The following is a 14,758-nucleotide window of genomic DNA, read 5'->3' as shown; positions in this document are numbered from 1 at the left end:
GTTGATGAGCTGCTGGTGGCTTATTACTCTGTCGAATGTATCTGGTCATGCTGCTGGTGGGAGATTTTCATGCACTGCAAAAGTGCTTCTGATCACTGGTCAATGTCCTTGCATTTCTAGAGCTTTATAAATATTCAGGGGCTAGATTCTGACCTTGCAAGATTTAATTCTATTGTTTTCACTGCACTGGCCCTGACTTTCACCACTGTGAGAAAGATCAGAATTGGGACTCTTGAATTTGCTCATCGACATCATACATTTTCATTAGGGTTGGGGGCAGGCAATGGGAATAGCTCTTGCAGAAAAGTATGGGTCAAGAAAGTATGGGAAGCTCTCCAGCTACACTTCAAATTGGGGTGTAAGGAAGGGAAGGGGACAGCCTTTCAGCAGGCAGTATAAGGCCAATTTGTTTTTGAATGATTGGGAAGAGGCACACCTGCAGAATTGCCACATAACTCCATTATCCCTGGCACAGGGCTGGTATGAGATGGCACAGACAACAAAACAGGGGGATGAATTTCAGTATTTTGAACTACCTCTGCCTGGGACATGAAAGGATGAATATCCTTGCCACAGTGTTGTGGACCAACCTGTGGATGTGAATGAGCATCACCACTCCATGGTTCGCTTATAGTATCATTCCCCACCTCCCTCCCCTAAAGCTCATGCCTTGTTTGCCCTCCTCCTTGGATCTTCAGCACATACAACACATTTCTAGTTGCCTTCCTCAGAGGTTTTATTTTCTAAATGTTTTTACATTATTCATTCTCGTCTGAATTATTTTTAACAGATCAGGATCCTTTTAAATTGTGCTGCCCAAAGAACACAGGGAGCCGAGCCAAACCAGAGTAGGGCACTACCTTGGTTTTGTTTTTTTAATTAGTATGTTCCTTTTAATAGGACAATTAACATTTTCTTGATTTGTGCAGCCTCATTTTGGCAACATTAAATTTGTCAGCCAGTCAACTGCCTGGCTCACTTGCTGTGATGCTGCTGCCAACTCAGGCTGTTTTCATTTTCACTCTGCTTGTGAATTGGGTTGTTCAAAGGCATAGCAGAAGGAATATGACACAATCACAGGCAAGTAAATCTGTTTCCTGTTCCCATCCTGAAACATATGATCGTTGTGCAGATGAATTACCCAATTCTCCACTCAAACATTCAGTGAATTGTAGAAGTTGTATGCATGTAGAAATAAAAATGCACTTTACTAAACCTATTTGTCATAATTCATTAAAAAAAACAGGTGAAATTTCTTCTTGTGCAGTTGACAGTTATAAATCATATTCAGGTCTGACCTGGAGATCAGATATAAGACATGGTTGACAGGTATTTTATGGGTGGGACAGGTATACTGTCTGCCAGGACTGACCAGTTTAGGATGACAGTAAGAAGAGTGAGAGATGGACAGCTTGTCTGGGTAATGATGGTCAAAAGCAAAAATGTAGGTGCTCAGATAATTAATATACAGATGGAGCATCAGAAGATCCTATCAAGACTGACAGCACAGAGGCAGTGTCCTGCTTTCCCTTCTTAAACTTATTTTTAAAACAAATTATGCTGTATATCTTACTGTGCTTTTCCTATCAATCAAGCTATTTTACTGAGTCAGCCTCATGATATCATGTGGCAAAAAACAAACAGAAATGAAAGCTAGCATACTTCCCTGGATTGCTGGCTAATTAATTGAGAGCAGGACTATACTCCCAACTGTAAGCAACAGAAGCTTCTGGAGGCTTGGACTGAAGGCCCAAAGCAAGAAAGAAGGGTAAGGAAGCATGGATCAGAGGGAAACTGGATTTCATGTTAGAGACAGTGATATTTCAAACTCCCTGGATACAAAATATCCCCAAGCACAAAGGAAGATTGATTCTAGAAGAGAACTTTGTACTTCAGACCCATCTCTAGCCAGGATTGGTAGTGAGGGGCACATTACTGCATTAGAATACTGTTTTTTTCATTTGACCTCTACTGTAATTTGGAAGAATAATTCACATGGGAGATGAACGACTTGTTTCTAAAATGCTCAGAAATTGTGCACAGAAACATTTTAAACAAGTTATCGTGGTTTATTTAGTTTCTGTAGGATGCCTAAAACAGGATATTAATATAGAAAGAATATTAATCTTTCTAATTGCATCTGAAGATGAAAGTGACCTTCCTATCACTGGGACAACATATGGAGCTGTGCATACCTGCATTTACAAAGTGCAGAAAGGAAATAATGATTCTCCCCTCCCCCCCGCACCAAGCTGCTGAAAGGGGGGGCACAGTAATTTAATGCTATTTCTCATGTTAGAAGAGAGTTTTATTGCAATTCAGCAAATAAGCTACATCTGTAAAACTGCTTCATACTTTCAAGTTACAGTTAATGCTCAACTGACCTGTTACAAAAAAGGAGTACAGTACCAGGGTTTCCTGATCTCAGTCACCGTAATTTAAACTTCTATGCCCACTCTTAAAAAACATTCCAGTTTATTCTCCATGTAGTAAAATATATGATTTTTACCGTAATTGATGCTGCATCTTGATTAGATTAACAACTAGTCTCTACGTATAAAAGGAATAAAGAGCTACAAAGATGAGAAGTACATGTACAATATCTTCAAGTATTTTCAAGTCTCCTATAGTATCTTGCACTACAGTGACAAAAATCTTTTGTCAATATACAGATGACAGTCAGCTTGCTGAGACTTTAATTGAAGAAGCAAAGCCTTTACATACTCAAATCAACACCACACCAAATATATGGAACTCTTAAATATTAGGTCCCTGTTATACAATTCTTAAATTAAAAAAATACTCTTCACAATGGAAAAAGTAGTGGAATGGTTTTCAGTTCGTGAACAATATGCTTTCAATTACAGAATGTGATAAAAAGTTTAAGTTCACTGTAGATAGTTTTAAAAACAAATATTTAAAACAACTATTACCTTTAAAGGTAGTAAAGTCTGAAACAACAAAAATAGTCCTGACTATTTGCTGGGAGTTTGTACATGTGTCATAGTCTATACTATGCTATAATTACTAAATAAAGGAAAATTAGCAGGTAGTATTTCTGCCTCATTTTTTGTCTCTCAGAATAAAGACGTGAACATGAAAACAGCATTTTAAAATTTATTTGAATATGTTACCAGCTAGTTTATAAGCCACTTGCTTTACCCATAAAATTTTCACCCCCTACAATACCTGTATCAATAGTATTATCAAAATAGTGCTGAAGTTGACAAGTAATATTCTTTTTCCCAGTAGCTACAGCAAAATTGATACACTTATGTTAGTGTGAGTTTTAAGCCTTTTCTTTCTCGTTCTGAAACAGTAACAGAACAAGGGTCACACCATCTAAATTACCTGGCTGCTCACTTACCAGTAAAGAAAGTGTTTTACTTTTAAAAAAAGCCTAATTTTACAAAACTTTGGCTAGCAACACAGTGGGTGCACCCTGCACTGTCACCTGGAATTTTCTGATGCAGTAACCCTGATTTTTTCCTTCACACATTAACAGAAGCGACTCATGATAAGATGCTGTATGGAACTGCAGACATGTCTGCGGCTCCTTCTGCCAGCTCGAGTTGTTTACTACAGAACATTGGGGCCTGATCCTACCGCATCCAATATAGGCCAAGTAAGCAGATTATATACACCAGGCATCATTATGAGGTTGGTGGCTGCGGTTTGGAGTATTTCAGGTCTACCATGATACAGAACTGCAGGTGAAAGAGTGACTTGAGGTAATATGGTTTAGACTATGCTCAGCATCTCCACCTCTGGGTTTGGGCAGTTTCTGGCACACTGGGTTTGACCACCATCCAAAGAACAATTGTCCGATATGATATCCAACACGTGGCATTCAGAAGTCAGTGTACCACCTCCACCCCGGGTCATATCCTTTGCAACTTTTTGCCACAAACAATGAATCAAAAAACAAGACACCCACCACCACTCATTGACCACATTAGTTATGTCTACAGAAAGATAAGAAGCTCCTGTTATTTTGGGGTTGGCTAAAAGGTTTTTCCCATCATTTTCCCACCATTATTTCTGCCTATGGTTGATGTCTGCAAGTTGCATCAAAATAAAACACCACTGCCCTGTATGCACAGTATGAAAAAGATTGAGTTTGGGTCATTGTCAATTAAAAGTCTGTTTTCCTAATGTAGACGTATTGATTGCGAAATATATAGGCTTAATGAAATCTGCTGGAAACTGCACAGGAATAAATGGATTTAACAGAAGTGGGGTTTAGGGTTGAGGGTAAAAGACTTCTGTTGCTATTATATTTTCAGGTTGGATAAAATTACGGAGCAAAGATTTACTACATTTTTTTTTCTTTCCACAATTAAGAGGAAAGAATTACTCCGTGAATGTGGATACAAATTCCAAAGAGTGGAAAGGTGTTAATCTATCCAATGTGAAGAGACTGTGCCTGTGGTTTGGACACCATCCTTTCATTTTCCCCACAATGCTAAAATGCATTCAGAGCACAACCTCATTTAGACAAAAAGAAAGTGTAAAAGTGAAAAAGAAACATCATATATTTTTAATAATGAAATAAATAGGACAAAAGTAAAAATAGTCAAAAATTTAATGCATGTGCTATACTTTTCAATTATGGAAATAAAACTATCACAAGATGTCATTAAAATGTAGAAAATAAAGAGAAGGTGCTACAATATTGTACAGATCGACAACCGAGAACTTTAACTCTATTCCTTATTATAAGAGACAAGTTGCTGAGAAGTTGTACAGCGGAGACCTCTTAAGTACACAGCCTTTGAGCTTCTATATAGTAATTTGTGATGCTGATGAAGTTTGTTTCCTAAAACAGGGATGTACTTCATAAGAGATTTTAATCAGAGGAGTCAAATGAATAGGGCTGCCTCAAGGCACTTGCCAAATCCCATGCTCTGTAATACAATAAAACCCAAGTATCTTGACAGTTATAATTTGAGAAAGTGGGTTAAAGCCTTTTCAGTTAAGATGCACAAAACATCAGACAAGCCAGAAGCTTGAAAACGTAGTACATAAGAGTACTATTGATTCAAAGGAAAAACCCTCACCACACACATCTTGTTAAGGAAGATCAACATGAAGTTCGGAAATGGTGATATGGAATTAGATCGAGGATAGCATCATTACTTCATGGTGGCATAGACCTCTTCATTCAGCCATTGTCCTCTGTGCATTAATATATGTATTAAAGCTGTTGAGGTTGGAGGTTTACAGCCCCTTTAGCTGTTATCATTTTAAGAGGGTTCCATTCAAAGGTGTGAATTTTGAAAGGATGGTGCACACTGAAACATTTTTGGCAGCAGACACCCTCTTACTCCAGGCCTTTTATTTAAGTGGGCTACACTGTAAGTTCTAAATTGCAAACATAATATAGCAAGTTCTATTTTATAACATTATTTAAAGGACAAACTTACAAAACACAATAATAGGTTAAATAAATAAAAAGTCAGTTAAAAGCACGCTTACATTTTCCTCTGTGCAATTACGTACCAATATGAAAAATATTACTTTGATCTCTGCACATTTCATGGTTCAAACTCCTGAAATCCACTAAAAATAATACTGACAACAAAAACAAAGAAAAGTAATTTGCTGACAAATCAGTGCTTTGAGACTATTAAAAAAGCACACCAGAATCTGTAGCTTCCCCTTGCAGCACAACAGTGACCCAATGCATTAAAAACAAAATATTGGTAATAACGTTAATATATAAAATATTAGTTTAAAAACTATAGAATGACCTTCTTAGCAGAAATGGAGTGTATACATTAGGGTTCATGACATGCAGCACATCTGAAGGCAAGTTCAGAGGATGCTGAAAGGCTCACTGCACATAATCTATGGCAAGGAAATACTGCAGCTTTAAAATAAGCTGCACAATACTCATCTCTATCTCTTTCACCTGAAAGTGTGTAAAAAGCAAATCAGCAAATAAACTCTAAAATAGATTTATACCAAAATCCTCTTTTTTACATTGTGTTTACAACTTCTATCCATTTTCCTGCACTAGTTTTGGAATTTCCTTCAAGAAAAGTAAAAGTTGTGTTGGATGGCCATGATCAAGTTCATGATGCGACATGTTAGCATACTAATTTGACTTCCTCCTTGTTGCTTTTTATAGTATGCCTAGTGACAGAGATTAAATGTCAATTCCTTTGACGAGGGATGCCTCCAGCGTGATGTTGAACTCCTGCAAGGTCTGCAGCACTCGAATCAAGGAGTTTACAAGGGTGTGATCCTTAATCAATGCTGTGTCCTCATACATCTGTGCTGTGATTGGACAGTCTGCAAGCAAGGCGATCCAGTGGTGCAAGAGGTGGTCTCTGGCCAGGCCAAGCATCAGGATTTGAAAAGAAAAATAAAACCAACTCAATCATATTTCACTAAAAATGGGACATTCTTTCACTTTTCAAAGAAACAGACCAGCTTCTCCAGATGAATATAACAATAGTGTAGTCACAGAGAGCATCACCATCACCTTGAAATGTTTGGCCTCCAGGCTGGGAAGGAGGTTAGAAAAGCCACAAATCAATGCATGTGGGCTGATCCTCTGGCCTGCTCCTGCCCATTTTGCACTACCCAGGCACTACAAGAAGAGCAGAAGCCATCCCTGCCAGTCCTCTACTGAGGAATCCGCAGGTACCATAAAGCTGGCTTCTTACACCTCTCGTCCCATAACTACTATTCTGCTAGGTAGGGGAAAGGAAAGAGTTGGCTGCTGTATTTTGGGCTGGGGCAGAAAATAAGGGACTCCTCTAACCAATTGTTCGTTCTTGGTTCCTCTCCCTTATCTCCTGGGCTGAACTGGCCAGCTGTACAGGAGAGGGCAGCTATTCTCTAAGACTTCACTTAGGCTCTGGCACAGCCACCTGAGCTCTCATCCTTACCTCTCCTTGCTTAACTGCTCATTGTTTGCCATTATTTTGCACTATGCAATTTACCTGAACATCATGTTTTCCATATAGTTACCCCAATACTTTAGATGCATTTTATTTTATTTAAATTTAAATATCTGAGAAACATGTCTGAGAAGTCTGCAAGCATCAGCTGAGCTTCAGAGCATAAGCAGCTTTGTGGTCATCTCATCAACACAGACAGATCTAGGATTTTGTAAAGCGGGTGCAGGAGCAGCAACTGGTGCTGAGGGCAGGGGCTGACTGCACTTTTCTCTTCCCCTGGCCAGGCAGACCATGCCACAGGAGCAGCAGGCAGGGTCTCTTCAGTCCCTCAATTGCTGATATTCTTCCCTTCCCCCTCCCTTCCTCTTCATGCACAGCATGTGCCCTCCCCTCCTCTGCCTGTTGTTGCCCTTTCCCCACTGTCCCCAGATGACCCAGGGGTGGGAGTGGGCAGGGAGGTTCCAGAGCCACTTCAGTTCCACTCCAGCCAGACCATGCTTGTCTAGAGAGGGTGGCAACCGCAAAGGGCAGGCTCCCTTTCATCCACCTTGTCACAGGCTGGCAGGGAACACCCAGGGTGACCAGGCAGGGAGGAATAACCTGTCCATTGCGGTCTCTGGCTGAGTCTGAATGGATCAGGCAGGAGCACCTCTGAAGCCTTCTCAGTTCCTGCAGCAGCCAGAGAGAGTGGCAGCAGTGTGGGAGGAAGGAGAGAGAAGGAAGGAGGATGCCACTAAGCAAGAAGGAGAAAGTGGGGTGGAATTCTTACCCAATTCAGGGACTTAAAGAAAGTCCTTGGCTACTACTCCCATGGCATCACTGACTGAAAGGGGGTGGAGTGTCCACACCACTGCACCCTATCTGGATCTATCTATGTGAATAGGCGAGTCCTGAACATATGATTAAAAATTAAAATGCTCCTTTATACCTGGCTCCAAGGCACACCAGCATCTGAAACTTGCCATCCTTCCCAATGTTTCTAGGAGTGTTGTTGATTGCGGTGATGAACCGACAGAAGTTCCTGGCCCTGGTCTGCCAGTTCTCCTCTGGGACCATATCATTCTGATCAAGGGTCTCATAATAGTTTTGTGCTTTTTCTTAAGAGAAAGAAAAAAGTAGGAAATAGTGGCATTTGATCAATGGAAATGTTAAATCACTAAATATCAGCCATGCAACAGCAGTATCCAGTAGCTGGAACAGAGGACTGGATGACAGGACTTCTGGATTCTATTCTGGTAAGACTGCAGGCTTACCTAAATATACCTTAGTACAGTGCCTACCTCACAGGTGCATTCTGAAGCTGTAGCAAACATCCGTAAAGCAATTTAAGACTTTCAGCTGATAGTCTCTACATACAGAATGGGACGGATTGTCTGGTGGACTGAGCACTGGACCAGAACTCAGGAAATTTGAGCTGAATTCCCAGATCAGCTGCCAGCTTCCCATGTGGTTTTGGCCAAGTTCCTTATTCTGGTCTGTGCCTCAATTGCCCATCTGTAAAAAGGGGACACCACCTCACTGCCTCATAGATTCTGTGATAAAAATCCATTGGAAAGTGAGATGCTCAAAAAATATGGCAAGCCCCAGCTATACCTAGCTAAAACACAGACGTGCTATTAAATTGATTCCCTTTTTAAAAAGTGAGTAAATAAACTGAACATATAAATTAATCTGTTTGGAGCATATAAAGTGGACTGCTGTGTCAATATCATACACAAAGCAATCTTTTAGTGAGATGTTCAAAGACTACAGATTCATAGCTTCTCGTGTTTTTTTATTAAGGCTCAGATGGTAGCAGAGCTTCATGTATTATTGCTTTCACACTACTCTACTGAAAGTAACACAAGGCTATCATAATTCAGCTTTCAACAATATTAGAAAACTCCTTAATACTCATTCTACTGTCATGCCTCTTACACAGTGCAATTCATCTGACATAAAATATGCCCAAGTTAATAGAAGCACAATACAGAGGTATTTTCTCCTTCTGCCAGCTATGGAAGAAGGAACTCACCCCAAGTCATCTCCTTAATTAGTATAAATTGGCACAGCTCCAGTGAACTGAGGATCTGACCCACAGAGTGGTGCTGGAATTTAGAATCCAGATGCATATGCTTTACTGTCCTCATACTTACCTAAAAAGTCCCAAATGAAGACATTCTTGAAGAGCCTGGGTGATTTAAAGCCATGTTGAAACACCTGCTCAAGAGCTGAAACGAGTCCACCTTCGCCACACAGCAACAGAGTCAGACTGCCTCTCTGCCAAAGATGCACCGGAACAGAGTACGTTCAGCTCATCAGTTTGGATATAGAAAACTGTAATGCTCTGTGTATGTAAATTACTATAAGCAGCATTTTAAAAAAAAAATGGGTGCCTTAAGTTAGACCAGAGGCAAGGATTTCTTAGGGTGCTATCTTTTATTGGACCAGCTATGTAGTTGGGATAAAAGTTAAACAAGCTTTTGAATGCAAGCCATTCTTCCTCAGGTCTGATCACAAGAAGCCAGACAGCATCCTGAAAAACAGCAGTGGGGATGGAGTGAGAGAAATTCCCAAGGGTAGCAGACACACAATTAGCTGAAGAAAAGAAGCTGATTACTGGAAGATCAAGGCCTATCAAAAGGGGAGGAGGCTCTTTCCTGCATGGAAAGAATTCAGGAATTAGGTAAAATAAAATGTGCCATAAAAATAAATATCAATGTTTAGTCATTGCTTCTTAGTGTCCAGACAGATTATAAATTTTTGTTCTTAAATTTGCCTTTTAAAAGGTGTTAAGTAGATTTCCCTTGAGCATAAGGATAGTGAAGTGAGAGGGAGTGGTTGTTCTGTGAAAAATGTGCTCCTAAGCATGTGCACGTGTCTCTGTCCTTTGGGGTTTTTTTGTGAGTTCATTCTGATACATAGTTGCTGTTTAGTTTCACCCACACAGTTCCCATAAGATCACTTGGTGCACTGGATCAGGTATATCACATTTTCAGAAAGGCGCGTGTAGGAACCATGGATTCTGATGAGTATTTTATGTGGGGGTATTGATAGTAGCGGCAGTGGAGAGCTGCTGACAAGTAATGCATTTCTTAATAAGGTAAGGCTATGTCCCACTTGATGTTTGTTGGGCAGTGGAGAATTCGTTTCTGATGGTGAGCTGGGCAAGTTTAAGGGGCTATTTAACAGCCAGGAGCAGATGGGCGAGGACTATTTCTCTCAATGTCTGATCTTTGTAAAGTATAGGCTGTAGTTAAATTAGGCTCAAATTCTAATTTCCAAAAGTCCTAGGAATCCAGCAGCTTCTTCAAACCAAAGCAATCAGAACTAAGTTCATGGAAGCAGCCTCAAGTATAGTCAGGGCCTAAGCTAGTTAAACTTTTAAATTATCCCTTGTTGGGTTTTGTAAAGTTATTTTTTTCTTGTAGGCAGAAAGGAATTAACTATCCCAATACAGGAAGGTTTACCCATGTTTCCTTTCTTTGAGAAATTACCAGGGGTACTTCAAGCCCGCCTGAAGATCAACCAGGACTATTGAAATCCACCTTATTATAGACTGTGTTAAATGGCATTTGAAGAAAAACAGCAATTTCTTCCATTGCAGACCATAAGGAATTCTACCTACTAATGACCTATTGCATCTCTGGGTGTTAAATTCCAACTCCATAATCTATTCTCTTCAAGGTTCACTGTACTACTTGAAGGAAATACATTTTCTGATAAGGAATAATTGTTCTGTTCTTCTCTGTGCTAAAGTCTACTGATCTATTACAATGGGATTTCAGAGCAGCATGCCTTCAAGGGGGAGCAGGATTATTCCATAAATATACAGCTCTAGCACAAGGCAGATGGATAAGATGCAAATAAAACCCCTTTTCGTTTAACATGCTGAAAAGCACACAGTAGAGTCTACTTCTCTGCTTAGACACTCATACATCCATAGTCAGGTTGACAGCAGGAAACACAAGACTGTCACTGGTTTTGCATGGTAGTGAAAATGGATTTTACACCAACCAAGTTCTACCTGCCAACTTCTCTTTTAAAGCTCAAGACCAATAAATCACTTCACCCAACTACTTGTTTTAAATCTGTCCAGTCCTGCCCTCATTGTGCAAGAGAAATACCTGAAGATCCCATGCAAATTGAACCAACCTCTTCAGCAAGAGAGCTGTAACATCTTCAGCAAGAAAGGCACAAGCAACATCACTTCTACTTTTTTTCCTAGATTTTATTTTGTGCTGACACAGTGAATAAAGTGGGAAAAATTTATACAGCAGGAACTGGGCCAAGCTTTTTACCATGACACATGGGCTCTGACATGGAAGGTACAGAGCACTTTATTCACTGTTGTCAGATGCAAAGAGGTAGGTTCTCAGGACACAATTTGAGTTACAGTGAGCAACAGGTTTGCTGGGTCTAGGAACTGCTCTGCTAGTCTGTCTTCTATTGTGCAGTTGTTAATATTTATTCCTCAGCATGGCCTGAGCAATGCCCATACAGATAAAAATCCTTGTCCGGAACAGGAAGTTTGCTCTCCAAGGAAGAGCCAATTGAGTTTTTCCCCCAATTACCCTGGAAACTCTCAGACAACAACAAAAAATACATCTGTTTTTCAAACAAGGAACAGGGTTCCAGACCTGAACTGAACCATCACGGTGGATGTGAACCATCTGAACCATCACTGGTACACATTCACTGAGCTGAACTGGGAAGATCCCTTAAAAGGAATGAAATTATATGTATATCATCATATGTTTTGCCTCCACTTCCCCAGATCAGACTTGAAATGATGCTTAGGAAGAAATGAGTGAATTTTCTTCTTTAGGAATACTATTGCTCCCAGGATTCAGGACCAAGATCCCAATTATCAAGCTTGGAAAAAAAGAAAAGGCTGCCACCATTTGAGAAACAAACACTGTCAAGCAAAATGGGAATGCCTTAAGGGAAAAACTTCTATTAGGAACCATTTGGATGGTTCAAACAGAACCCTACTCTGTTTTTCCAGTATTGCCTGAGGTTAAAGTAACTTAAAGTAGGTAGCAAAGCTGTGCTGAAGTAAATAATCAGGGATTTTATTCATTCTGAGACTTTTCCATGAGTTGATAAGTCTGGCATGGCTCCATGATGTACTCACTTGCCTAGTTAATACCCGGTAACCTGGGGATCAAAGACACAGGTAGTGTCTTTCCTGTCCAGCTGAGAGAGCTGGGCACCAACTGGGACTTAACCTAGATGAGACTTCAAGACCTGAAGAGCACACTGAATGCAGCTATTACGGACCCTGCATTTACTCTATTTACCTACTTGAAAAAAGTATTTTCTCCCTCATCAAGTGCTTATACATACTGTACATACACACACGTGAGTATGTGTGCACATGCATGTGCACATATATATCTCCTTCCCCCCCCACACTTCATTCTCTTTTTCTCACCCTCTCAGTGCAAGAAGGCATACATATAGCATGTCTAAGGTAGCTGCAGATTGCCATCATGCAGCATTACAATATTCCTGATACCTTTCTTGGAACTCTATACTCTTGTGATTATTAATACAAAACGTTACTACTCAAGTTTTTCTTCAATTTAGACTGCTGTCCTTCCCCTAAGGAGAGAGAATTTGCTTGGCAGGTCTGTGTCTCCATGCCTAGAGGAAATAGCACATCTATAACCTAGCCTTTTTTCCTTTGAAAAGCACTACACAACAGTGAGAAAGCCAAATTGTGTCGATTTTATTAAGATCTCCCTTTCAGGAGTTTGTCCCTATAATCACTGGGGAGAAGGATGAAATTAGGCTTAAAAGGGGCATTTTTACACGTACTTTGGGGTGGGGAGGGGGGAAGCTTTAATTAGAGCGGCTCTCAGCACCGCCATATCTCCTGTATCAGCATCCCCATGCTTAAAAATGGTGGTGAGAACACTTGAACTAAAGATCATTTGACAAGCTTTAGTTCAAGCACCCCGCTGCCATTTTTAAGCGTGGGGACACTGATGCATGAGACGCAGGAGGCTGCTGGAATGCAGCAATTGCCACACTCCAGAGTCAATTAATCGAGTCTGCTCTGATACATTGCAATTCCAATGCACTGGAGCAACTAGGCGCCCAAGGAGTTTACTCCAAAAATATCGTAGAAAGCCACCACTTTCCTTGTCCTTGAGAAGATATAGGCCATTTGACTTCCCTCAATATGGGCAGCCTTCTGGGTCTCTTATGAAAAGTAAGAGCATCACATTTAAGGATGGGCTCCCAAGCTCTTCTCACTAGAGCACAGGACCTGCAGAACTAGATGCATCCCTTTCCCTTGATGCTAGGATAAGGCATGACAGGAGTAAGGACTCTAAGGGGGAAGGGGACTTATAGAGGTAGCAGGAGGGGGAAGAGCTGGACCCACTCATTGGTACTGACAGTATTTGTGTGGATCTAGTGCCTTCCATACACAAAACTCAGAGGAAGAAGAATTAGAGAAGACAACTGAGCTCCACAATCAGAGCTGAGGCTGCTGGCTATGGCTTAAAGCCCCAGGCATGATCATCTGGCAGGATGCTCTTTTGACTTCACTCCCCTCACGGAGAGAAGGGAACCATTTCTTCCGGCTCCCTCCCTGCAGAGTTGGGAATAGGAAGATAAGGCGATCCCTCTTCTCTGGGCTGCATGTCTTGTACAGCTGACCTGGCCTCTCAAATCCTGTCTGCCTCCACTCTTGCCTGAAGGAGGGGGCCCAAGGCAACCATGCCCAAATACATCTTGAATGCAGAGCCGATCAAGCTCCTCAACACACTTGCTAAAAGGTGAACAGGAGACAGAGCCACACATTTTGCCACTTGTCTCACTTAGCCAAGCTTGCAACCTGAGGCCTATAGGCCCAGTGCTGCAAACATAGCAGAAGGGAGGGCCCCCTCACAAATCAAATGTAGCCCTGGGACCCAGCTGGAAACCAGACAGACAACATTATTGCACCAAATCAAGTGTTACTTTAGAATTTTAAAAAATAGAATTTCCCCTCAAAACAGCTGTAGCAGCAGGGTCTGGTGGGGCTTGTCTATCAACATGGAAACAGAAGAGAATGGAGAGTTGCCGGCTGTAGCCGTGTTGAGCTAAGGACATAGGAGGAAAAGGTTCTTCAGGTAAATGTGGTCTTTCATTAGACCAACTAAAGAGTTGGAAACATTGTTCTTTTGCAAGCTTTTGGGCACAAACACCTTTCTTCAGACATAGGGAGCCTGAAAGCCACCTGATATACTGTTGCACTGAATCAGGGGACCTTGGCAAAGGAGAATTTAGGTTGCCCAACACTTTCCATATTTTAAACAGCCAAAACAAGGAGTGCAGAGTGGACATAATAGGACACCCAATCCTCGAACTAGCAAGCCAATACCATTTCATTCAGAACAAGTTTTTGGTTGATGCAGACTGAGAATCAGAATAACCAAGCCTTGTAAATGCGAAAGCACACACTGCTCCTTGCAATGTCATTGTAAGCTGAATGAAAGGTGCATCTACTGCAAATCTGTACAACTGAAGAGCATGTTTCTAATATTGCCCAATACAGAAATTTTGACAAAACGAGATAAAAAAAGAATGGCCAGATACTTGACTATCTTGAACAATTTTCTGGGCAAGTAGGGATACAAAGAAAAAAGGGAACATCGTAATAGGTTACTGATCTGTAGGAAATTAAATGGGATGGGAATTCCTAACAGCTACAGACCAGATCAAACAGGAATTGTTGCAGTGTTTCAGAAACACTGGATAGTCTCTGTGTTCCAAGAAAACTGGGTAAGAGAGAAGGATAAAGGTCTCCTCTTTGGAAAATATGAAGAAAGTTATGGGTGTTATTAACAGGGAACTCTTCACCAAATACTAGC

At 40.9% G+C, this 14,758-nt stretch overlaps 1 protein-coding gene across 1 annotated transcript in view; it reads right to left on the bottom strand.

Annotated features, from left to right (window-relative positions):
• Positions 1 to 4,571: 4,571 nt before the first annotated feature.
• The window catches only part of DENND5A (DENN domain containing 5A), a gene marked incomplete at its 5' end in the record, with an annotated part of 95,965 nt that continues 85,778 nt past the window's right edge, over positions 4,572 to 14,758 (bottom strand). The window contains 3 exons of the mRNA XM_014517200.1: positions 4,572 to 6,335; positions 7,840 to 8,008; positions 9,047 to 9,170. Of these exons, the coding sequence (XP_014372686.1) occupies positions 6,152 to 6,335; positions 7,840 to 8,008; positions 9,047 to 9,170 (477 nt within the window). The remainder of the gene's footprint in view (positions 6,336 to 7,839; positions 8,009 to 9,046; positions 9,171 to 14,758) is intronic.

The sequence above is a fragment of the Alligator sinensis genome, unplaced genomic scaffold (genome assembly GCF_000455745.1).
Source record: "Alligator sinensis unplaced genomic scaffold, ASM45574v1 scaffold502_1, whole genome shotgun sequence".
Lineage (NCBI taxonomy): Eukaryota > Metazoa > Chordata > Crocodylia > Alligatoridae > Alligator > Alligator sinensis.
This window is presented reverse-complemented; position numbering and strand designations above follow the sequence as displayed.